At 42.0% G+C, this 23,523-nt stretch overlaps 1 protein-coding gene and 1 long non-coding RNA gene across 4 annotated transcripts in view; one reads left to right on the top strand and one right to left on the bottom strand.

Moving 5' to 3' along the window:
* Positions 1 to 677: 677 nt before the first annotated feature.
* Positions 678 to 23,523, bottom strand: part of magixb (MAGI family member, X-linked b) — a 49,747-nt gene continuing 26,901 nt past the window's right edge. For 2 of the 3 annotated variants that reach the window (XM_080294618.1, XM_080294617.1), the window contains exons 6-17: positions 21,681 to 21,879; positions 20,137 to 20,207; positions 18,956 to 19,117; positions 14,881 to 15,394; positions 13,300 to 13,846; positions 13,033 to 13,096; positions 11,587 to 11,973; positions 6,049 to 6,249; positions 5,876 to 5,952; positions 5,608 to 5,754; positions 2,859 to 2,997; positions 678 to 1,947 (exon numbers count right to left, since the gene is read on the bottom strand). In XM_080294618.1, coding sequence (XP_080150744.1) covers positions 920 to 1,947; positions 2,859 to 2,997; positions 5,608 to 5,754; positions 5,876 to 5,952; positions 6,049 to 6,249; positions 11,587 to 11,973; positions 13,033 to 13,096; positions 13,300 to 13,846; positions 14,881 to 15,394; positions 18,956 to 19,117; positions 20,137 to 20,207; positions 21,681 to 21,879 — 3,536 coding nt within the window. In that variant the 3' untranslated portion in view covers positions 678 to 919. Of the gene's footprint in view, positions 1,948 to 2,390; positions 2,495 to 2,858; positions 2,998 to 5,607; positions 5,755 to 5,875; positions 5,953 to 6,048; positions 6,250 to 11,586; positions 11,974 to 13,032; positions 13,097 to 13,299; positions 13,847 to 14,880; positions 15,395 to 18,955; positions 19,118 to 20,136; positions 20,208 to 21,680; positions 21,880 to 23,523 lie in introns of all 3 variants that reach the window. The other variant, XM_080294619.1, reaches the window with a different exon arrangement.
* Positions 13,688 to 23,298, top strand: LOC145422816 (uncharacterized). Its single transcript, XR_013904051.1, has 2 exons — positions 13,688 to 13,811; positions 22,174 to 23,298. It is a non-coding gene; the product is annotated as an uncharacterized LOC145422816 (long non-coding RNA).

Raw genomic sequence — 23,523 nt, 5'->3', positions numbered from 1 at the left:
AAGTGAAAAAGTGCCTCCCATTCTACTTTTAGAAGAACCACAAGTAATCCTGCAATCTAACAGCGTAGTGCTTTGTTGGAATAAAATGATACTAAGAGGTTTTTAAGCCTGATTATTCAAGAATTTGAAACTACTTTTCTTCTACTGAACTACATCTACCATGCAAAAGAAAAATGTAGCTACCTAACACTAAAACTCAAGTGAAGGGGGATACAATTTAACATTTGCACTCTGTCACATGGACAAGCTTCTTGTTACAGGTAGATGCTCGCTCCTTCTACACAGTGATATGGTTGGTTAGTGCAGCACTGTAGAAAGAAAACATTTCCTACATGAAAACTGCTTACACCAACATTTTCTTTCTTAGTAGCTGGGTATCGATTTCTCAAAAGAGACCCTGCTGCTGAGTTTTTCAAAAACACGAGTGCCATTTAGTTCTATATATACATTTGAAAGAAGACCAACCAGAAATAGATATCACTAAAATAATCTAGATGGACAAAAAGCACTACAAACCGGAGGAAATAAATACCAAAATTGATTTTAGGGTGAACTGTCCCTTTGAGAGAGGACACTGCTAATGTAGTGCGAATCACTGGTAGGTGAGAAAAGACGAAAGTGCAACTTAAGTAGGGCAACAGTGCCGAAGGGGAGGGAAAAAAAAGACAATGACACTGTTGGGAGAGGGATAATCTTGTTTTGTTGGTGTCATTTACAAGTTAAAATATTAACAGCCAGAGACCAGCTGTAAAAAGGCACAAAGAATATGACTTCATACTACTTTAAATATCAAAGTGACTCAGAGGAAAAAAAGTTGGTAGTGGGGGTAGCTGCAGAAAACAAGTAGAGGTCTAACAGTGTGAATCTGACAGAATCTGTTACAATGGTTGCTCAGTTTCCTGTTAAAAGTCAAGAGAAATCATTTCTTCTTCCCCCACACCCTGTCCGCCTGCCTGTTCTCCTTCATGACCTGAGTCAGTCTCTGCTGGCTGGGCATGAACCAAGGACCTGGCTGTGTTGTGACCAAAGAAAGAGTTGAGATACTGGCAGCGGACACACTTCCGTCAGAGTGGCTGCCTTCAGAGTCTGACTCATCATCCCCCAACTGATCTATGGACAGTGTGGAAGCGAGGAAGGAGAAGGGCTTTCTCTGTGACTCCGGATCAATCACACCCACGCTTCGTAAAGGCCGCTTGACGCTGCTGCTCTGTTCATCATTGTCCTCTTTTTCACACCGATTCAGCCCCGTGTCTTTACTTTTTCTGCTGTCATCACCCCAGGACCTCTCCCACTCAGTCTCTGGCTTCTCTTCTTTCCTCAGTTCTCTGTACTCTGCTGCCATACCCCAGTCGTCATCGCTCTCCTCCTCCCAGATTTCTTTGGGCCTGGGAAGCCTTTGGGTAAGACTTGGAATTGGTAAAATGACTTCCCTGTCACCGTCTTCGCTCTCACTTTCAAACGTTTCCACCACCTCCTTCCTCCTTTCTCCCACCCTCATCAGCTTGTCCCGATTCATAAACTCTTCTCTCTCTAACATCCTCTCCCTCTCTTCGCTCCTGCTTTTCCTCTCTCTGCTCCTGCCTTTTCCTCTTTTCCTTCCCCTCTCTGCCCTCGTTTCCGTGTCACTATCATCATAGTTCCTTAGGGCATCTCTAGGTAAACTCTGAGAAGCTTTTTCTCTCCTCCTCCTGTCCCTGGCTCTCCTCAACCTCTCTGTCTGATCAGACATGGGGCTTTGTAAACGCAAGCGTTGTCCTTCACCTGAGACATGTCTTCTTCTCCTTCTACTTCTCCTTCCCGTCCCTTTATCCCTCTCGCCTCCCCTTGACCTGCTTCTCCTCTTCTCTTGTGAACTGCGCCCCCTCCGTCCGGTGGAGTTTACTGCAGCCAAACCCTGCTTCTTGGGGTGATGCAGGAGGGGGGAGGAGGTGATTTGGTGCTCATGGCCTGGACAGACATTGTGTAGGGTTAGGGTGGTGGGCAGAGACAAAAGATATAGACTGAGCAGGCAGTTAAAGAGGAATGACAGCATCTATGGTAAAGAGAATTATGTAATCTGTTATTAAAGACTTCTGAAATCCAGAAAGGTGCCTTAGGTCAGCTTGTGTAATAACAGCTGCTTTTCTATTTTAGTGAAACTTTCATTAGCAATACAACACACTATGGTTATGCAATCAGGTCATTTTCTTTGTTTAACTGTTCAGTGTATGGACAGATTACAAGCTGTCCAATTACTGCTTCAGCATAGGTTTGAGAGACATAAAGCATAATGTTGTACTCTGCTACAATGTTAATTGCTAATCAAGTCCAAGTACTGTCGTTTACTTAATGAAGACAGCGATGCTGGTTTGGTAGAGAGATGTAGAGAGACAGAAAATGGGAGAACTAACAGGAACCATTACCAACCGCGTATTCTCTGTCCGTCCAATGACATAGAAGCAAGGCTCGCCTAGCTTGGAGTTGGTCATGCATAGAGACAAGCTGGAGAGCTCCACTGAGAGAAAGAGAGAGAAAGGGCATGGAAAGGAAACAAAGGAGTGGAGCAGAAAGAAGAGCAGTGTTTGGAAGAAAAACCAACACAGACAAATGAGAAATGTGGTGTGGGAGTGTTAAAAGCAAACAAGGTCAAATGAAACACAGATGTGATGGGTTAAAAGGTGGGAAACACCAGAAGAGAAAATGTTAAAAAAGTAGAGAGCATTTTAGTTAGAATCAGTCCCATAGAAAAACAGGAAACACACCCATAGCAGACATATAACATGCAAAAGCTATGAGGTTGCCCATGTTTCACTCTCAAATTTCTCTTTTGCTATCATGTATTGCCACTCTTAAAATTAAAATGTTCCCAGCTGCCTTACCATAATCAGGCACATAGCCATTTCCTCTCTTGAGGACCAGGTGGATGCGGTGGCCTCCTCTGCGGATCTGCTCGACAGCCTGGCTGTGGGTCATCCCGGCTGTACTGTTCCCGTTTATCTCCACAAGCTGATCGCTCACCTGTAGCCACACACATCATTTCACCGCTTTACAAACTGGAGCTCAATCATTTTAATCACCAGAGTCTGAAATTTTTAGCCTTTATTTGCAACTATTAAATGTTAATGTTAAATGTTTCTCATATAATAATTTCGTAATTCCATTGATAAATACTTAAAAGTCATCCATCCATTCTTTTCCACTTATCCTCATTACAGTCGCCGGGGGGATGGAGCCTAACCCACCTACCATAGGATGAGAGGTGGGGTACACACTGCATGTCTTTGGACTGCGGGAAGAAGCCAGAGTATCCAGAGAGAACCCACCCAGACATGGGGAGAACATGCAAACTCTTTTAGTCATATAGACTTTAATGTCAAGGCTTCCCCTTCAGACTTTTCAGGAAATATCATCCAAACACATTTTAGCTAACAGAAAAGATTACACGCACATGTTTTATATGGTTTCTATTTAGAAGTATGTAGTAGGAATAATAGTTTAACTGGTTCTGAGTGATATGGGCTGGAAGTATCTGTGAGGCTGTTATGAATAGGAGTGGCAGGCAGGCAGGTACTTTTGGCTGCTTCTCTTCTCTCTTTAGTTTTGCCACATATTTACCTTTTACAGATTTTACACCACAAGCCTCCCTGAGCTTTTGAACCAGGAGAGCTTTTCACATTTTTAGGCGAATCTGAGAGTTACTACACTATGGAAACACAATAAGTAGCTCAAAATTTTAAAAACAAACAAAGAACCTTCATTTTTCAATTTTCGAATGTACAGAATTACAGTTTACAAAATTGACTGTCAATGGAGAATAAATCTCAACAAGACTGAGTGAGAAAATCTTTCATCGCAGGCTTGTGTTATTACAGGTTTGATTACAGGTTTGCAGATCTGGAAATTGGCCACAGTCTTTGCAATGTTTACTTGGGAATGGCTGCTGTACTAGCAAAGCAAAGTTGCTTAATTTATTTCATCTTCTAGCACAGGATACACTGGATCATCCTTTCTGAAAGAAAAACAGATAATTCTGTCCTACAATTAAATAAAAAAAATAACCTGAAAGTTCTTTTCTTTATAATCTTCACCTTCACTTTGCAAAAATGTTGGTCGTTGCGTGACAGCGTTTTGATGACCGCTGAGCTGATTAATTCAATCAGCTCGATGTGCACAGCTCTGGTTGACATCCAGGTAACGAGTACTGTCCAATGCTTGCTGTCAGCACTCCCACCTCTCGGAGAACATGTACATTAATAATTGTCCAGGATTTAAACACATTGATGCCATCCTCTAGTCTTCTCCCACGTAACTTGCGACAAATAACAGACTTGCGAATAACAGAGGACATTTCTGCCAAAAACCCAGCATCCAGCTGCTTGGACTGCTGCCTCCTTACTGAGATACTTTGTCATAATAGAATCTCACAAGCAGTGTGGCATTGTGATGTGTGGGACGATCAGAGTATGTTCACTTGAGAGGTCTGCAAACGATACACGAAATGCGAAGGATTTTGCTTCTTGAACAGGCTTTGCTTGTTAAACATCTTTCCCTCCTCGAGATGTCTGAACTCTTTAAAGACATGTTACACAGATGGAATAATCACAACTTTCTTGCGAGAGCTCAGTTGTGGTTGACATCTGTTTGAAACATTTCCAGCCTCTGCATTTTGCACTGTGAGAATTTTCCTTAATGATGCTGACATGAATCAGCCTGGCTGAAGCATTGCAGAGCTTCCTCTAGTTTGAGAATAGCTCAAAGCAGAGCCTAATTGAGCCTCTGTGGTTCTGGACCCAGGGCTGGGAGTTCAAGTTGGATTTTAGCATCTGAAAGGCTTCTATTAGCTCTTCAGTATTTGATGCCACCCAGTGTAGCCCCAAATTGGATTTAGCAAACATCTGTGTAATTCTTTTCAGGAAGCATATTGCTTTTGACAGTGAAGAAAAGAGAAATGACTGTGAGCACAGATACCTGTTGTTGCTCAGTGTTTGAGAGAATGGCAAAGTTGAACTGGCACCACCCTTGGAGGAAGGGAAGGGACTAGATTTGAACATTTTGTTGGATGTTTTTCAGAGGTTTCAAAAAGATACCATAGCCATCAATGGAAATATGCAAGAAGGTGTTTTATTGTTTAGTAGCCAGAGAAGACCACAGAGACCATTTTCGTTATGTGCGGTATGAGGACAGAGACTCCAACAAAACTGTGGGGGAGTAGAGGAAGAAAAATACACATGTTTACACTGCTTTTGCCATGTAGTGCGTCAGACATGACACAGAGAAGGGTGAGGAAAAACGTGGCTCTTTTTCAACATAGGAGACTCAAATCAACAATGTTCAGTTTGGGCTAATTTAGCAGCCTTTTATAAGTAAAAACTGATTCTTTAAGCACTATGGTTGTCTTTTACTAATTTCTCACTTAGGAAAAATATGAAAAATGTGAATTCCCCTTCACATTTTTCCTTGACCTTGAGGTCAGGGAAGAGTGTTTCGACGTGGATTATTAAACCACAACCCCGACTACACAACTCTGTAGATTTTGCTGAAAAAAATAAAAGCAAAACTCAAAGAACTTCAATGCATTCATTATATATTGTGTAAACAAGCTGAAATGCACATAGGAAACAGACTCACCTGCATTTTTTGGCTCCGTGATGCAGGCCCTCCCTCCATCAGTCCCAGAACGTAGAGGCCCATGTTGTACTCACTTCCTCCTCGGAGGCTGAAGCCGAATCCTGAGGGGCCGCGATCCAGATCCACACTGTAATACCTGGAGTCCCGCTGGGACACACAGATAAAGAAGTTTAGGTTAATATTATACACTGGCAGTTAATAACAGCCACAATCCATGTAGGAATTTCAGTGCCTGTTAGGTACACGTGATTGAATGTGCTTCCCTCACCTTTGGACGTGACCTCTGTCCCTTTCGGTTTCTGTGACCAGAGTCATAGTCAGCAGTTTCTGGAAGGTTTGCAGAGTCTGCAAATGATAGTGATTAAGGTCTGATTGTGAAATAAAAGCCAAGCTTTGCACTGTGGCACATGTGTATGTTTGGATGCTTATGTGAATGCCTACAGGTGCTGGAACGCGGGACAATGGTAAGACGTAGAGTATTTCCTGCCCGGCGAAGTATCTGAGCGAGCTCCCGATGAGGCAGAGTCACCACCGAGCGTCCCTCTACAGCCTCTAAACGATCCCCGGGCCGGATCTGACCGCTCTTTGCCGCAGGACTGCCACGACGGACCGTCACAAACCGGTGGGGCAGAAGAGAAGCAGCTGAAATAGGACAGAATAAAACAGTTATTAGCGCATTAAAGTAGATGAGGCTGGAACACGAGATTCCATCAGGCCTAAAAAGTTTCCTCTTAACTGAAGGCTGAGAGTAATAAGTGGAGTCATAAGTAGATAATTATAAAAACAGGAAGCTTTAGCTCATCAGCGCATGTGCCAGAAATCCTAAAACAAGCTATAATTTAGCTTTGGATCATTCTTGACAGGCTATTTTATGAATTACTTCCTCAAAGGAGCCTACCTAGTCGCTCCTTTCCCCACTATCTCCTTGAAACACTCTCCTCTTCTCCCTCATATTCCCATCTATCAACCTACCTCTCTAACCACTGACACGCCGCAAACAGTTTTTCAGCTGTCCAACAATGCATCTTCCCCCTCAAGAATAAACTGTCATGGAACGCAATCTTTCCGGCAATACTTTTTTCCAACCCTAATCTGTCAAACCGCACATAACAACAAACTTTAGATCTTTAGATATCTGTTTACCCAGCACCAGTGATTCTTATGCTCAGCACATCTAAGATCCCCCTCAAACTGTAGCTTGTGTGCATTAGTATGCCACCGGCTTAGATAACACACACAGCAGTACTTTTATTTTTCGTGCAAGCACCATCGAATATTTTTCTCCTCGATGTGGGAAAACGACTCTTCTCACCCTCATCAGCTATAAGACACAGTGTGAAACTGAGGTTACAGATAATACACAAGTGTGTTGTGGAAGGCGAGGACCGGACCGTTAGCTTCATGTATAATGAACTCCATTTGTCTTATTGTCTGTATGAAGAGATCACGTGCAATTAAGCTAAAATGGTCAGAATCTGAGGCTGATGAGAAAAATATTCAGCAGCCTAACAATAAATTTGCTTCCTTTAATCTCCTGCACCAACTAAAAAGCTTAAATATTTTTAGCTGGACAGCTGTTTCTGTCTGCTGTATCTCTTATTTCTCTTTTTGTGTTTTAATAAACTCCCTATTAGGCTTTCCCTGACCCCACTTTGAGGGAATGCGGAGCTTTAGTGGCAGCTGCCCCTTCTAGAGTCTTGCCAGTGGCCTTATGTAACCCATCAGGCAGCATAAACATTTTGAAACTGTTATTCAGCTGAGGTACATGACGCTCAATTCTGCCCATGTCCCTCTGGTACCGAAATAGCATGTTTAGAGTGATTTAAAGAGCAAAATGAAATGCTTCGTTAACAGATTAAAATTGTATTCTTGGGGGTAGGAGTATGTCGTATGAGATGAGGAGCATGTCACATTGGAATCATGATTCAGTTACAAGGTTCAGCCTATAAATCAGAGCCCAGAGACACGAGTCCAATCTGGGCCTAATCTGGGTGACCCAGGCGGAAACAGCAATCAGGTCAAATCAAAGCCAAGGCAGCTTTGCAAATAGTCTTCTTATCATGCATAATACATCAACAGTGGCTAAACACATGAATACACATGCAACAGCGATGCTCACACGCACACGGCAGCATTGTAGAAATGCACAGACACATGTTAAGAATCTCACACACACACACACAGACACACAGTGACTCACATGCAAAAAGATGAGGACAGATGCACTCAGCCACAAATGCACAAACAGACACACAAGCTACACACACATGCATCTGAACGGACTGCATTATATCGTAGTGTCTTTTCCTCTGGCTCTCCATGTTCTCCTGTCCACAGTAATCCCACTGCGGTATGCCCAGCAGCCAGCCAACCTCTGACGTGCTGCACTGATTACCGCTCAGGAGTCGAGCAGCCCCCCTCTTCCGTAAAAAACCCTCTCTGGACCCCAGATGAGGCGGCGAGCGTGGACATCGCTACAGCAGCCTGCGGATGTATACTACATGTTGTACACCGGGGGGAGAGAGGAGTGCTGGCTTTCAGCAGGATCACTCACATGGTAGTGTCTCTGCCAGTTAGTTAATGCTGAACATCACCGCTACAATCGAACTACCATTAGAGCTGGGACTAATCGCCTTTTCCCACAAATGCTCATTATGTCTTGTGCCGTTTTACACCTGACTGGGCTTAAAATAACAACAAGATTTCCTTTCATCAGCTGTTGCTTCAATCACAAAGGCTGTATCATCATAACTGCAAAATCAACCATACAACGCATCTCTTGCAGCATCCTTTTGATCAAGCATCTGACACCTCGAACGTGTGAGCATGTGGTTCGAACTTTCACACCGTCAACACATCTGGCTGAGCAAACTTTAGAGAACAGAACGCAGTATTTAACACTACTACCTCACCTACAAAGCTGAATGTGAAACACTGCACCAAACCAAGACCAACCTCATTTCTGCCAAACACACAAGAAGAAGTGGAGCAAATAATTACGTTTGGACTCCTTCACAGTTCTCAAAGCAGACTGTAGTCTCTCCAGCATGGCTCTCTGATTCGCATGCACAGGAAAACAAACAAAAGGATAAAAAAAAAAAAAAAAAAAATCTGTGTCAAGCAGATTCACATGCAGCGGTCGACAGGAGCGAAAACACAGGTTTGCTGTCGCTTCTGTTGCTCCTCGGCGAGGGAAACATTCAGTGTAGCATTTGTAGAGTGATGGAGAGAGCGGGAGGTACGGAGCGATAGATACAGAGAGACGGAGAGAGAGTTTTAATCTTTTGAAAAACCCGACTGGACGCTTTTACTGCAGAGCAAAAGGGGTGTGAGAGAGAGAGGGAGAGTGGGCAGGAGCTTATGAGTGAGAGTGAGAGAGGAAGAGAAAGCCAGAGATGGGAATAGAAAATTATTAAGAAAAAAAAAAAGAGGAAAAGAGAGACAGGAGTGGCATGACAAGGGTGAAATGAAGGGGAGAATGAGGACATGATGGAGATGGAGGCTTACAAGAGTGGACAGACTTTGTACTGCAGGGACAGGTGCACCTACAACCTTAATCTCACCATGAAAACACAAATGTGTGCTCGCTTGGGCCATAAAGCAAATTGAACTGCATCAAAGTGGAACAGAGCAGCTAATGCAAGACATGTAAAGGTGAGAGGGTAATACATCACTGGGATGCTGCGGCTAACCTGCTATTCATAAGCAATACACTAAAAGCTAATAAGGGGCAGGATGTGTTCACTTCCCAGACAGAACTGAAACGATGCAGCATTGTCCCGTAAGATCAAAGATACGAGACTACTTTTCTTAATTCAAGCTTGAATATTCAATTCAAAAGATTGCAGACGTAAAAATTAAAAAAAAAAAAATCTATTCTTAAATCATTTTTGGAAATGAATGAAAGATGGGGCTGCCACATAAACTTTGTGATCTTTTAGCAAAGCAGTTCAAGCAGTTTGAACTTACAGTATTTTTTAGAGGATAAAAGGATCCGATCCATTAACAATATAAAATGCACTGTATGCTGGTGGTTTGCACGGTCAGCTAACAGCACATGTGTCAAACTCGAGGCCTGTAGAAAAAATCTGTGGCTGGCAAACCAGGTTAGACTCAATTAATTTTGGCCCATGCAGCTCTAGCTGTGATATGCCAGCTTAACAACTTAAACAATTTCATCTGCAAGAATGCAATCTCTGTTTTGTAAAAGTATAGTTTGTCCTCAAAATGGACATGAAATTATTACATTTTTCTGTGCAACCTGTTTCACTCGCTTGCTTTGCTGTATGACATTATGTAAACTACACGACCATTTCTTTTCTAAAATTACATTTCCCTGTGACAAAGTGGTCAGGCATGAACTCATTTACCACTTGTCCCTTAACCACATTGATAATTTATTCCTTGTTATTTTACAGTCAACCATAATGCTTTAATTTAGACATTGCTAGTGTAACTTTGCTTAACATACTATCCCGGGTTTGTTTGTGGTAGCAGTAGTTACATCCATCACATCCATGCATGCATCCATGTTTTTTTAAAGCAAATACTATTAACCATCAGGTCATTTGAATTTTCTCCTGTTCACAGGCAAATGTCTGGTAAATGATGTTTTTTTTTATGTTGCTTTGGTTATACTTACCATGTGTGTGGGAAGGGCCACCCCAGTACTTCCTGTTTATATAGGGTCACGAGGTCATGGATTGGATCACTGGGTGTAACCAAGTGAAGGGTTTTTCATTTTGTATAGCATTGTTTATTTTCTTTAAAGTAGCCTTTTGAGTTGTACTGTATGCAGTGTTTTACTTTTCAAACCATTTAGCAGAGTAAATGAGTTTGTCAGTTTCATGCGTAATCTTATTCCTGTTCTTTGTTTAGACTCGTATTGTTCGGTCTGACCTATTTTTTTCCTCAATGGTAGAGACTAATGAGGTTCAGGTGTGTGTAAAGTCCTGTATACAGCAAGTGGGATTTTTGCCTACCAGGATGGTTGTTTTATGGTAGAATGGAGATGCCAGAAATAAAGTACACTTAAAAGAAACTTGACTAGTATGCTGATGCTGTCCACTTATCACCTTCCTTGCTGTTTGTTACCACACAGTGGTTATGTTCAGGCCTGTACAACAGGCTTTTGTGAGTTAGCTGTATGGTTGTCTATATTTTTAAAATTTTTGTTGACTGGCTGAGGGGGTTTATGCCTACCAATCTATACAAGATAGTTTCCAATTTAAATAAATAAATAAACAGGACATGCATTTTCCAACCTGTCCAAGGAGTCCAGTGTGAGATGGGATAGTAGATTGTATATAATCTTAAATGTTTCAATTACTTGTTTCAACTCTCACAAAATAAAAAAATAAAAATATTGAGTTCATTTTGTCAAATAGTATGAAAGATAGGATAAATTAGGCTATGCCTTAGGGTGGTCCTGCAACGGGAATAATGAGTTGCTAGCCCAGAACCCTAGATAAACATTTAAACATTAAAAAAAAAAAAACAAATCAGTGAATGAATCTAAAGCACAGCTGTGCACCTGACAAATGGTAAGCAACTTCCTGCTTCCAAGCCAAAAGTGCACTTCATGATGAAGCAGTCACTTGAAAATAGAGGAGGTCAAAACCAGTTTTCTTTACAACCCAAATAAAACCAACCTGGAAGCCTTTAAAAGAGAAAGGTTCATTGTGCATCATGACTCATTCAGTGGCATGTGGCCACGGTGACCACTTTTTAATCTGTAATTACCTAATGGTCTTCCTGTCCACAAGGGCGTCCAAATGAGACCCGTTTTAGTGGGCATCTCACCAAATCGCTTTACCCAGCCAGAAAAGTTCAACTAATGTTGCATAATGTCCATCCAATTCTGTTTCTTTGGATTTAAAAAAATACTGTGTCGCTCATCAAAACAAGTTAAAAGCTTTACTATCTCTAAAAGATTTAACCTGATGAAAGTGTCATGATAAGTCACAAGTTGAATCTTACCTTTCCCATTCTCCACGTCCTGTGAGGCAATCACAAAGCCAAAGCCTTCTCCTGGCTTTCTCCTCAGCTCCACTTCAATTCCTCGATGCCGCCGAGTTCTTTCACCGCTCTGCTTCTCCAGCACTGGAACGCCGGCAGCTTCATCCTCCAGGCCCGTGTTAATCCAGTCTTTGGGCTCCATAGTGAGGGTTACTGGAATGGACTCCAAGAAACTCGTGCTCTGGATTAGCGAGGAACGTGCTGGAGAGGGAGGTGTGCCGACAGAGGTCCGGGGCACTTGCAGTGCTTCTGGGAGCACAGAGGAATTGTCAGGTGGAGGAGGGGGACGGAGCAGAGGTGGAGGGAGTCTCCGGATAGTTCCAGGGGAGACAGCTGAATGATAGACTCCTGATAAGGAGAGTGAGAGAATAAAACCGAAACAAATAAAAACAAAGAGAATACATTTTGTTAACGACTCACTAAAAAGTAGAGCTTCTTATTTTATTAATTACTGGAGACACCACATATAACAAAAAAGGGGCTTTTTAAAAAATTTAAATAGCCCTAGAGGATAGTTTGTCCAGCAAAGTGCACTGAAACACCACCGTTATGCTCAATGTGATGCAGCAAATGTTACAGAGTAGCATCGCTGCTGAGTAGGCATTTTAAGGAATAAAGGAAAATCTACACATTAATCACCAAATAATTTCCTCGTCAGTATGACTTCAAAATAAGCTTGTTCCTGACAAATGATCGTGTCATTCATGTTAATCATGTCTGTTAGCAAATAGGCAGCTAATTTGCCAGTAGAGAGGCAATTATTCCCAACTATTCCACTGGTACAGTTGAGTTATTTCATTTCAACAGTATGCAGGGGTATTAAAAAAGAATGAAACAACTAATGTGGGGAAATTATCTAATCTAAAGAACCGAGTCTACCTGCAGGTCTGAACAGAAAATTTGGGTAAGCAGTAAAAATGGACGGAAAAAGTGAATGCATAAATGGTTAAAGCAGATATTAACAGGACAAGTGGAATTTATAGTAATAAGACAACTGTCTTATAACTATAAATCATAAATGGTGAGTTAAAGTAAAACTTTTGAACATGCCAGGTGGTAAAAATGAACGTTCTTGAGACCTGACAGAGCTACAGAGGAATGTCAGGAGGGAGAGGCTGAGAACCGCTGATGGAGCAGATTGCAAAGTAAACATCAGAACAACAGCTGCTCAATCTGAATTCCACAAAACCAACAAACATTTTAATTGGTTGGTCAGATGCAAAGGTGGAACTTTAAAAAGTTCCCATCTTTTATTCTACTGCAACGAACATGCACATTATGTGCGCACATTACTAAGCTGGCAAAGCAGTTTTTTGGTTCTAGTTCTTATGCAAGTCAGGGTTGCAGGAGAGCTCAACCTTATTAAAAAAAAAATCACTGAATATCAAATGATTGTGAATTATTTACCTCCTCTGTAAACCAGTAAGATGACTTCTCCCCGTTTGGCGTGCTCCTGGATAATTGTTTGTACCTGAGAACAAACATTAAAAGTATTAAGTTCTGAAATTGTTTCAAAATTTTTAATCATGCAAAGTCATTTCTGATTATTCAAACTTAAGGGGTGTGAGGAAAAAATAAGCTAAAATGTTGGAAACCACTCTTTTTACGCACTGTATTATCTTCATCGGTTTATGTTTCATCTCCCTGGTTTTCTTTCCACTTTTTCTCCTTTACCTGTGTAAAGCTAAGGCTCTGGACGTCAGCTCCGTTGATTTTGACAACAGCGTCCCCTGGCTGCAGGGAGTTGCACTGCTTCCTGTCCCAAACTCGATTTACTAAAGCAATAGTGCCTCCTGGACCGCCAGCCGTCATGCTGAAGCCCAGGCCTCTGTCTCCTTCAGTCTGGCCCAAGGCCACTGGCACCAGCTCCCCTCCACTGAAAGCTCCAAGTCCACTGCCTACACTCATTGCCCCAGGTGAGGACATGCTGCTGGGACTTGCAGTGGGGCTGGTGTTGCCCTGGAAACCATTAAAGCCACGGTGTTGCGGGCTGTCTGGGGTTGGAGGTCTGAGATGGGAGGTCTGTGGTCTGAATAGGTGGGGATGAGTGCTGCGGGGACCACCGGGGGAAGAGGAGGGCCTTCCTGGGGACTGAGGCAGGGGTAGCCGGGACCCCGACAGGGTGGACAGGTCACTCTCAGACGACTTGGATGTTCCATAAAGTAAAGGATGACGAGGTGTCGCGAGTGAGTTATTGTTGTGATTACGGATCATTGATGCCCTGATGAAGAAAAGAAAGGAGAGTTAAAATCAATACTAAATGCCTCTGTGTTCAGAGACAGTATCATACTAAAACATGTAGGGATGCAGTATCTGCCATTTAGTTTTTAGAAATAATGTCCATCTCTGAAATCCAATTTTCGCTCATCACAACATGGCAGATAGATTAACAACCCCGCAAACCGTAGTGAAGCTTAATCTAAAATGCTTCCTTTTTTCGACTGGCAAGATGATTACCTGACTGATCACTGAAAATTTTGTTGCACTGAGGCTAATTATAGCCTCAGTATCCTGTTTTTAGCTGGTAGGAACCCCATGTGGTTGTCATCTATTTCAAGGTTTGACATACTGTGGGTTCAGAGATGCTCTTCTGCATACTTTGATTGTAATAATTGGTTATTTGAGTTACTGTTGCAGTGTGGCCATTCTCCTCTCAAGTCAACAAGGCATTTTCTCCCAGAGAACTACTGGGACAACGGATATTTTCCTTTCTTTTTTTTTCTCAGAGTATTCTCTGTAACCCCAACCGATGGTTGTGTGTAGATTAGCAGTTTCTGAAATACTCACACAAGCCCGTCTGGCATAAATAGCCATGCCATGTTCAAAGTCACTTAAATCACCTTTCCATTCTGAATCACGGTGTCAGTTTAAACAGGTATTCTTGGCCATGTCTATATGCCTAAATGCGCTTATTTGCTGATCAGATAATGGCCAGTTGAACATGTGTATCTAATAAAGTGGCCTGTAGGCGTATATGTCAAGATAACCCATAAAACTGTACTCCATGAATCATAAAGGGGAAAATTTGATTTATGGTTGGCACCTTGACTCCAGACTGATGGTGAACTTGCTGAGCTAGCTACGCCCACACAGCGGTGGACAGTTAAATTTCCCAAGGGGCTACAAGAAAAACTGGAAGGACTTCCCCAATGAGCTCATAGATAGATCAAATTATACTCAAATTACACAAATTAAAAGAGAATTAATCATTTAATGTCTCTAGGTATGCATTTATTTTTGCATTTAAGTTATTACCTGTGTGAACCAATCGCAGAAACAACTTCACTGTCACTTTGGCTTGCCATTGTTGGGTCGAGTGACTGCAGCCTGGCTAAACTTCTGTGGGAGCGAGGTGGGCGAACAGGGGACGAAGAGACGGCATTGCTCACACTGGAGCGTCTGTAAGGGGGCAGGTGTCTGGAGGTGACAGACATGGCATTTCCATTTGTGTCCAGAGTCACGCCAGGCTCCATGTACCTCCCATCACCGTGAACCCCATTAAAGTGCTGCGTGTGGGGTGAGGGTGCTGGTAGGCGAGGTAGTTGGTGAAGAGATTGAGGTTGGGTGGTGGTGGGTGGTAGGATGGGGTCCACACTGTCCAGTAACCTCGAGTGCTTTGGATAACCATCCGGGTTGTAGAGCATTGGATACCCTCTTCTAACTTCTACATCCACGCTGTGGCCTACAGACACCACCTTGAGCATCTCTACAACCTCTTTGTGAGACATTCCCAACACACAGACGTCATTGATGTACACCAGGATGTCCGCTAATAAACCACAAACAAAAGGACAGGGATACAAAAATAATTATCACAAATTTCTTAACTTAACAACAGATTCTTTCTGTTAAACTGTTCTCACTTCTGTTATATTTTTTGAAAAATCCATCTACCAAACTACCATCCAAATGTTAATTCAATATTAATTAGAAAATTGCTTATTATCAACTAGTCTGTGCATTCAAAGCACTCTTTTGATCTGTTTTAATCTCAAATAATTCAAAACTAACAGATTATAATTTGTTGATTGTTGCATTGTTTTCTGAAATTGTGTGTAGTGCCTCTAAGCTGTAGTGCCTCTGCACCTCACTGTACAATACCTTGTGCAATACTTTTTGTAAATAGTCAACAGTGCAATAGACTCAATACTTGAAATGTGCAATTCACTTGTATTTTTATTTTTTATTCCTATTTATTCTATTTATCCCCTTTGTATATTTTATTTATATTTGTCTCTGTATTTATATGTGTGTGTGTGTGTGTGTGTGTGTGTGTGTGTGTGTGTGTGTGTGTGTGTGTGTGTGTGTGTGTATATACAGTGGGGCAAAAAAGTATTTAGTCAGCCACCGATTGTGCAAGTTCCCCCACTTAAAATGATGACAGAGGTCAGTAATTTGCACCAGAGGTACACTTCAACTGTGAGAGATAGAATGTGAAAAAAAAATCCATGAATCCACATGGTAGGATTTGTAAAGAATTTATTCGTAAATTAGAGTGGAAAATAAGTATTTGGTCACCTCAAACAAGGAAAATCTCTGGCTCTCACAGACCTGTAACGTCTTCTGTAAGAAGCTTTTCTGTCCCCCACTCGTTACCTGTATGAATGGCACCTGTTTGAACTCATCATCTGTATAAAAGACACTTGTCCACAGCCTCAAACAGTCAGACTCCAAACGCCGCCATGGCCAAGACCAAAGAGCTTTCGAAGGACACCAGGAAAAGTATTGTAGACCTGCACCAGACTGGGAAGAGTGAATCTACAATAGGCAAGCAGCTTGGTGTGAAAAAATCAACTGTGGGAGCAATCATCAGAAAATGGAAGACATACAAGACCACTGATAATCTCCCTCGATCTGGGGCTCCACGCAAGATCCCATCCCGTGGGGTCAAAATGATCATGAGAACGGTGAGCAAAGATCCCAGAACCACACGGGGGGACCTGGTGAATGACCTGCAGAGAGCTGGGACCAAAGTAACAAAGGTCACCATCAGTAACACACTACAACGGCAGGGAATCAAATCCCGCAGTGCCAGACGTGTTCCGCTGCTGAAGCCAGTGCATGTCCAGGCCCGTCTGAAGTTTGCCAGAGAGCACATGGATGATACAGCAGAGGATTGGGAGAATGTCATGTGGTCAGATGAAACCAAAGTAGAACTTTTTGGTATAAACTCAACTCGTCGTGTTTGGAGGAGGAAGAATACTGAGTTGCATCCCAAGAACACCATACCTACTGTGAAGCATGGGGGTGGAAACATCATGCTATGGGGCTGTTTTTCTGCCAAGGGGACAGGACGACTGATCCGTGTTAAGGACAGAATGAATGGGGCCATGTATCGTGAGATTTTGAGCCAAAACCTCCTTCCATCAGTGAGAACTTTGAAGATGAAACGAGGCTGGGTCTTCCAACATGACAATGATCCAAAACACACCGCCCAGGCAACAAAGGAGTGGCTCCGTAAGAAGCATTTGAAAGTCCTGGAGTGGCCTAGCCAGTCTCCAGACCTCAACCCCATAGAAAATCTGTGGCGGGAGTTGAAAGTCCGTGTTGCTCGGCGACAGCCCCAAAACATCACTGCTCTCGAGAAGATCTGCATGGAGGAATGGGCCAAAATACCAGCTACTGTGTGTGCAAACCTGGTAAAGACCTATAGTAAATGTTTGACCTCTGTTATTGCCAACAAAGGTTATGTTACAAAGTATTGAGTTGTATTTTTGTTATTGACCAAATACTTATTTTCCACCCTGATTTACGAATAAATTCTTTACAAATCCTACCATGTGGATTCATGGATTTTTTTTTCACATTCTGTCTCTCACAGTTGAAGTGTACCTCTGGTGCAAATTACTGACCTCTGTCATCATTTTAGGTGGGGGAACTTGCACAATCGGTGGCTGACTAAATACTTTTTTGCCCCACTGTATATATATATATATATATATATAACAGTTCTGTAACTGTAACTTTGGTCGTTGCTGTGCTTTTTTTGGAAGTCGAATTTCCCAGAGGAACCCACCCGAGGGATTAATAAAGTTCTATCTTATCTTATCTTATCTTATCTTATCTTATCTTATCTTATCTGTGTTTGTGCTTGCAGATGCAAAGCACAAACACACATAGCTAATGTACTCATATTTATTTGGCACTTTTCTAGTTTTACTGACTCCTCAAAGCCCTTTGAACTACAAGTCACACAATAACTGTTTTCTATGCACTTCAATCACCAGTTAACTCAAAATGTGTGGAGAAAACCCACTGCAAGTACTCTGGAGTGGATTAAACATGCAAACTCTGCACAGAATTAAACCATGAACCATCTTGATGTGAGGCAACAGTGCGGCTTATCCCACTACAACCACACTGTTTCACATCCCGTGTCTGTGTCAAGGCACCATCTCTCAAGGCACCTTCTGACCTCTGTATGACCTCTGTTCCTTATGCGGACCATATATGATCATATCTACACTGTTTTACTATTACGCTCTTTTGAGATTCTCCCGTGACCCTGCAAGGACCAGCGGTTTTGTGTCCCTGCGGGACGCTGGGTGAATGCATGTGAACACAGGCAGTTCTCATGACAGTGTGCTGATGAACTCTGTCACCACTGTCCCGTGAAAAATACACGCAGACATGACATGTCTGTCACGATTCCCTCAAACCACCATTTTACTTGATTTGACCGACACTGCTGGACCTAAAAATCTTTAAATCTAAAAATCTTTATCAGTAGTTATGGGTTAAATGTGACACCAAACAACCGCAGTGTACAAAAATTTTTATCACCCGTACAACAGTATAAAAATATTCATATTGCAGTCTAACTAAGCAAAATCTAGGTTATTTTTGCAGCTGAAAAATGTCAGAATGGGTCAAATTTGACCCGAGCAGTATGTAAGGGTTAACCCTTCTTACTAGTTTCATATGCTTAAGTGTGGAGCGTTTGTAAATGGAATACACACTGTGTATTTTGTATGTGTGTAGACTAATCCGACCACATAATCCTCCTAAACCAGCCTATTAACAGATATGAACTAGATCAGTCCCTGCAGAGACAGCCTGTGCCCCGGCTTTCTAGAGTGCAAATACCATGCCTAGTGCATTTGCATGAGTGTGTCTGCAACCAGCATGTGCAGTGGTGTTTATGCATGACGGCCAGATTAGAGTGTGCTAGCCCTGAAGATTAAGAACTGATCACTCACTTTCTGTGGAATATTTTATAGTGAAACCCACAGAAATTCTGACAGAAAGAACAAAAATAAGAAAAAGACACTTACACACTACCAACTGCAAAACTGTAGCAGTCATGACCATGATACATATAATCTTTTACCTGTCTTAAGAGTGGAGGGTCCACTTTCTGTCACACTGTACACCTGCAGAAACTCTCTCGGCCTGCTTCCCCCCACAATATTGAAACCAAACCCTCTGGGGCCTTTGATCAAGTGTGTGTGCACAGGGAAACCCCTGAGGTCCCCAGGCTCGTCCGTGAACCCTGCGAGTTAGCGATAAAGGCGGAAAAGAGAGGATGGGTTAATAACGATGCTTACCTCCAAGAAAAAGTCATAATAGTCCTTAAGGAAAGAAATTAAAAAATATGCCAACAGGGTGGAATCATAGAAGAGACTGAACACCGTCCTGCATGTTTACATACAATTCAGTGCTTAGAACTGACAGGTCTTACGAATAAGGCAAAAGAGAGAGAGCTGTAACACTGCAAACCAATCAGCAGATGGGCTTTTAACAAAATGCTACACAAACCAAAGCATATGGTTGGACGATTGCATTAAAAGCAGAATCCATTACAGACGACCACCTTAAAATGGAAACATAATCCATTAGGTCGACCCAGCTCTCTACAGTAATCCAGGTCTTTATTTACTATTTACTGTTGCATCAAGAAATCTGTGCTATTACAGACTGCGCCTTTCCTTTCATGTTTGTTCTTAATTCAATCCTGCCCTAATTGTGGGGACAGAAGCAGCAATCATTTCCAGCTGTAAACATGTAAATGTTTGTACCAGATTGTGCAGAAATCCTATCAGGTACCTCTGATCATAATGAATGTTATATCACCTTCTGCTGGTGAGAAAAGTGTACTGCACTTTGTCGAGTCACAGTGTGGCAACAGAGCGTTTCCAATCATGACAAACAGCCATCTGCAACTAGATTACGCCTCTAAACAACAAATGATGTGGCCAAATCATGAAATCAAGTTGCCAGTCACATGTCATACACGTGTCAACCCTGCCAGTCCCAGCAGCGAGTCTGGCTCTTCGCCAGCAGCTCTGAGCTTTAGGCCTTAATCACTTACACGTCTCAGTTCAGCTAAAAGCTCATTCCATCTCATTTGGCTCTAACAAGCTGGCTGTGTCTGTTTCTTCCCTTTTTGACAAATATATAGCTTCATTTAGACTGTTCAACAGTTAAATCGCTTGCCAGTGTTTTAATAATTACACGGAATTCGAGTGAAACGTAGAGAGAAAGAGACGAATGCAAACGAAAGACGCTCACAGTCGTTTTTGTAGAGGTTTTCCCTGCTTGAGGCTCGATGACTCTGCCAGCTGGTCCTCTTTGGGTTGCGTCTTGGAGAGACAAAGTTGGAAAAGAAATGAAAGCCACCCTCTTTAGAAACATAACAGCATTGGATACAATATGACAGTGCTGGAATTTATTAGACTTTTGTTGAACAATAGAAACGCCTGCCTCTGCAAACAATGCAACTTTCTCTGCCATCTTTTTCCAGCGTGCTAAAAGGAGGCATTGAGCAAATTGAGAAAATCACATATTCACTTTTTAGAATGAAATGAAAATGATAGACAGACAGACTCAGGTTTCTGACTTTTTTAAATGCATATTTTTAATATGCATATATTAAAAATATGCATAATATATTTATTTTAAAAAACTTTAGTCTATTTATAAGAGTAGATATCTCTTCTATTGTTATCTCAGGTGCAGCATTTTTGCTGTGAATATGGAAGCCTTGACCTCCTATTGTTCAGATCTTTTTACGAGGGGCAGCCAATCAATAATCGAATAGAGAATGACTTGATTGATCTGAATTAGGAATTGTGCAAAAGCCACTGTAACAGAGTCCAAGAATCAAAAGAATTATCATAGAGAAGACCAGCAAGGAAATACAGCCAGACAGTAAATCTCATTAATAAAAATAACGTACATGTTGAATTAATTAAATATTTCTACGTCAGTGATTAGGTTCGGATTAGGAGTAGATGGGTGGGGTTCGGCCATGTTAAGCTGGTAAGTGCATGCAACCCAGCTATTGCTGGGGTTTAAAAAAAGAAGCCAGCCTTGCTGTTGTTCTGTATTTCCTGGCTTTAGCTTCATAATAAGCTGGCAGATAGAATGGTGTTATTGATCTTCTTGTCTAAAGCCTTATTCACACAGGACTTATTATCTGAAGACCTCTAGTCATTTGTAATAATTGCTCAAGAAGTCTGAGATCAAAATCTCATACAAATCTACAGGATCCATAATTTGAAAAGTTAATATTTGTACCACAGATAACCTTTTTATGGTGAATCCCAGAGGTGCTGTGGTGTTATTTATATTTTATTTGTATGAAATTATCTTTAACTTCTGCCTATTTGGAAAGACTTTTCTGTTCTCCACACCTTGCTTGTGCATCTCTGCTGTCAGAGTTGTGACTGTTACAAATTAAGGAGGGTTAGTGTCACTATACAGCATAAAGACCGATAGAAATTTTATATCCTCTTGCAGAAGAACAAGGATGATGAGGAGATGGATAACCGCAATGACAGGAATCGGTAATGAACATTTTGCTGTCTTTCAACAGACTTGGCTGTTATTATGTGGCAGCCTATTATTATTAATCTTAGTCCTGTAGCTGCTGACCACAGATGTCAGTAAATTCAAGTAAAACACAGACTTCACTGATCCTGTGCGATTTCTAAATCACAAGATCCCCTTTGAATAATAATCCCATGTGAATAGAAGTTAAATCTCAAAACGTGAATAAGCCTGTTCCCTGAAATGTTGGACTATTCATTTAATAGATTTATGGCAACACTTACTCTATGTAAACTGACTCTCCTGGGTCACTGAAGGCCTGCTCCCAGTGATCGGGCATCACGCCTCTCACTCTGGCACCACTCCTGCTGCTGATGATGCCGTTTTCTATGACGTGACCATCGCCTCCGCTACTGGATGCTCGTGTGCGACCGGGAGACCGGTGACCAAGAGGGATGCTGCTGCTAACACCCGCAGAGCCTCCTGTAATTACAGTCAGAATCACTTTTATTGTCACGTGCACATGCAGGATTTTTTTTTTTTATGACAGAGAAGAAATACTTAACACTGATATATTATTGAACGGATGTGGCAGGTAAAAAGTTTCTCCTGCAAGCTGTAATGACCTTATTCTGGCATTTCCACTGGGGGCTGTCAGGCAAAAAGACCTGAGGTCAGCATCTCAGCTGTCTTTGTCCTTTCTCTAAGGAGGAAGAATATGTGACTATGCATGCCACACTAGCAGTAGATGAAAAATAAGCATATTTTCTTTCCTAGCTGTCCTTGTAGCTGTCCTTCAGTTCTGAGCTCCAGCATGGATTTAAGAGACGTCAGCCCTAACACTGGGAGTCCTGCTGCACGCGACAAGTGATGCTGGACCCATCCACCCACGCGTCGTCACTTCAAAAGATGACTCAGCAGAGGTCAGGGTGTTGGACGGCTCTCTCAAACTCCAACCTGCCTGCATCCTGCACCGGTCCGGACTGCCTGCTGCAATACCTGACTGCTTGGAGCACGTTTCTGGATAGCTGTCTGCCTGATTTTCTCACCTCCCACACTGCCTGCCTCTCTCTTATCTTCTGTCCCATTCTGGCTCCCTGCCTTCACCCTTCTTAACACTCAGCCACCCTACCTGCCACCTCCACCCCCTACGCTGCTGCCGTGCTCCCTTTCTCTAATATTTAATCTTACACTCACCTTCTGTTCAGCTCCTGTGTACTAGTTTCATGTTGCCTTCACTTCTTTGTGCCTGCAGTCTATTCAAGTATATAATTTTGCAGTATTTGTATTTCACTCACGCTTATTCACCACAATTCAAAGGGTAATATTGTTTATAATTTATATTTTTTACTCTTTGTAGCTTGTTATCATTTGAAGGTGTATGGCTGGAGGCCCTTGTCATTTCCTTTTAATCATGAAAGCACAAAAATATCTGTATATGTGATCATTTCCTGTCTTGATCGCTGTATCTTGCAAAGCTTTTGCACATTTTTGCTTCAACTTGTGGTTATTTTGCATCTCTTATGGTCACTGTGTGTCTTTATGGTCATTTACATTTATTTCTCATTATTCCTAGACTTTTTTGGAAGCTATTCTAGTCTCTCTGGAATATATAATAGAGCACAGAAACCTCTGAGTGTTCGGGCTCTTCGTGCCTCCCAGGTTGGCTCAGTAAATGTAGGTCCATATGAAAAATCACCCATGGTCTGAATGAGAACTACTTCCAAATGTTCTCTCGCCACAAGGGGTCGCCACAGCAGGTAGCTCCAGATGTTTTTGATTTGGCAGAAAACCAAAGAGAATTTGCGTCCCCATCTGGACTCGAACCAGTGCCCTTTTATTTTCCAAGCGAATGTGTTAACCACTACAAATTTGGAGGCATCTTCATAACAACTGAATAAATATTCTTGTATTTTTATGATCTAATACCCACACTGAGTCCCAGGTAAAGGATATCTGCACTAGGACTCAAAAAAAAAGGAGTACCTCACAAGTCGAAGCATTATTAGTAACAAGCTGCTTCTACTTTAAGTGCATTTCGCTGATGATGCTTTTATTTAAATATGTTTTTGAAAGTAAGCTCTTTGCATTAGTCTTTTCTCTCACTGGTGATTAATGAGCCTTTTA

This window comes from Astatotilapia calliptera, chromosome 20, assembly GCF_964374335.1.
Source record: "Astatotilapia calliptera chromosome 20, fAstCal68.1, whole genome shotgun sequence".
Taxonomy (NCBI): Eukaryota; Metazoa; Chordata; class Actinopteri; order Cichliformes; family Cichlidae; genus Astatotilapia; species Astatotilapia calliptera.
Note: the sequence above shows the minus strand (reverse complement) of the source record. Positions and strands in the feature narration are given on the sequence as shown.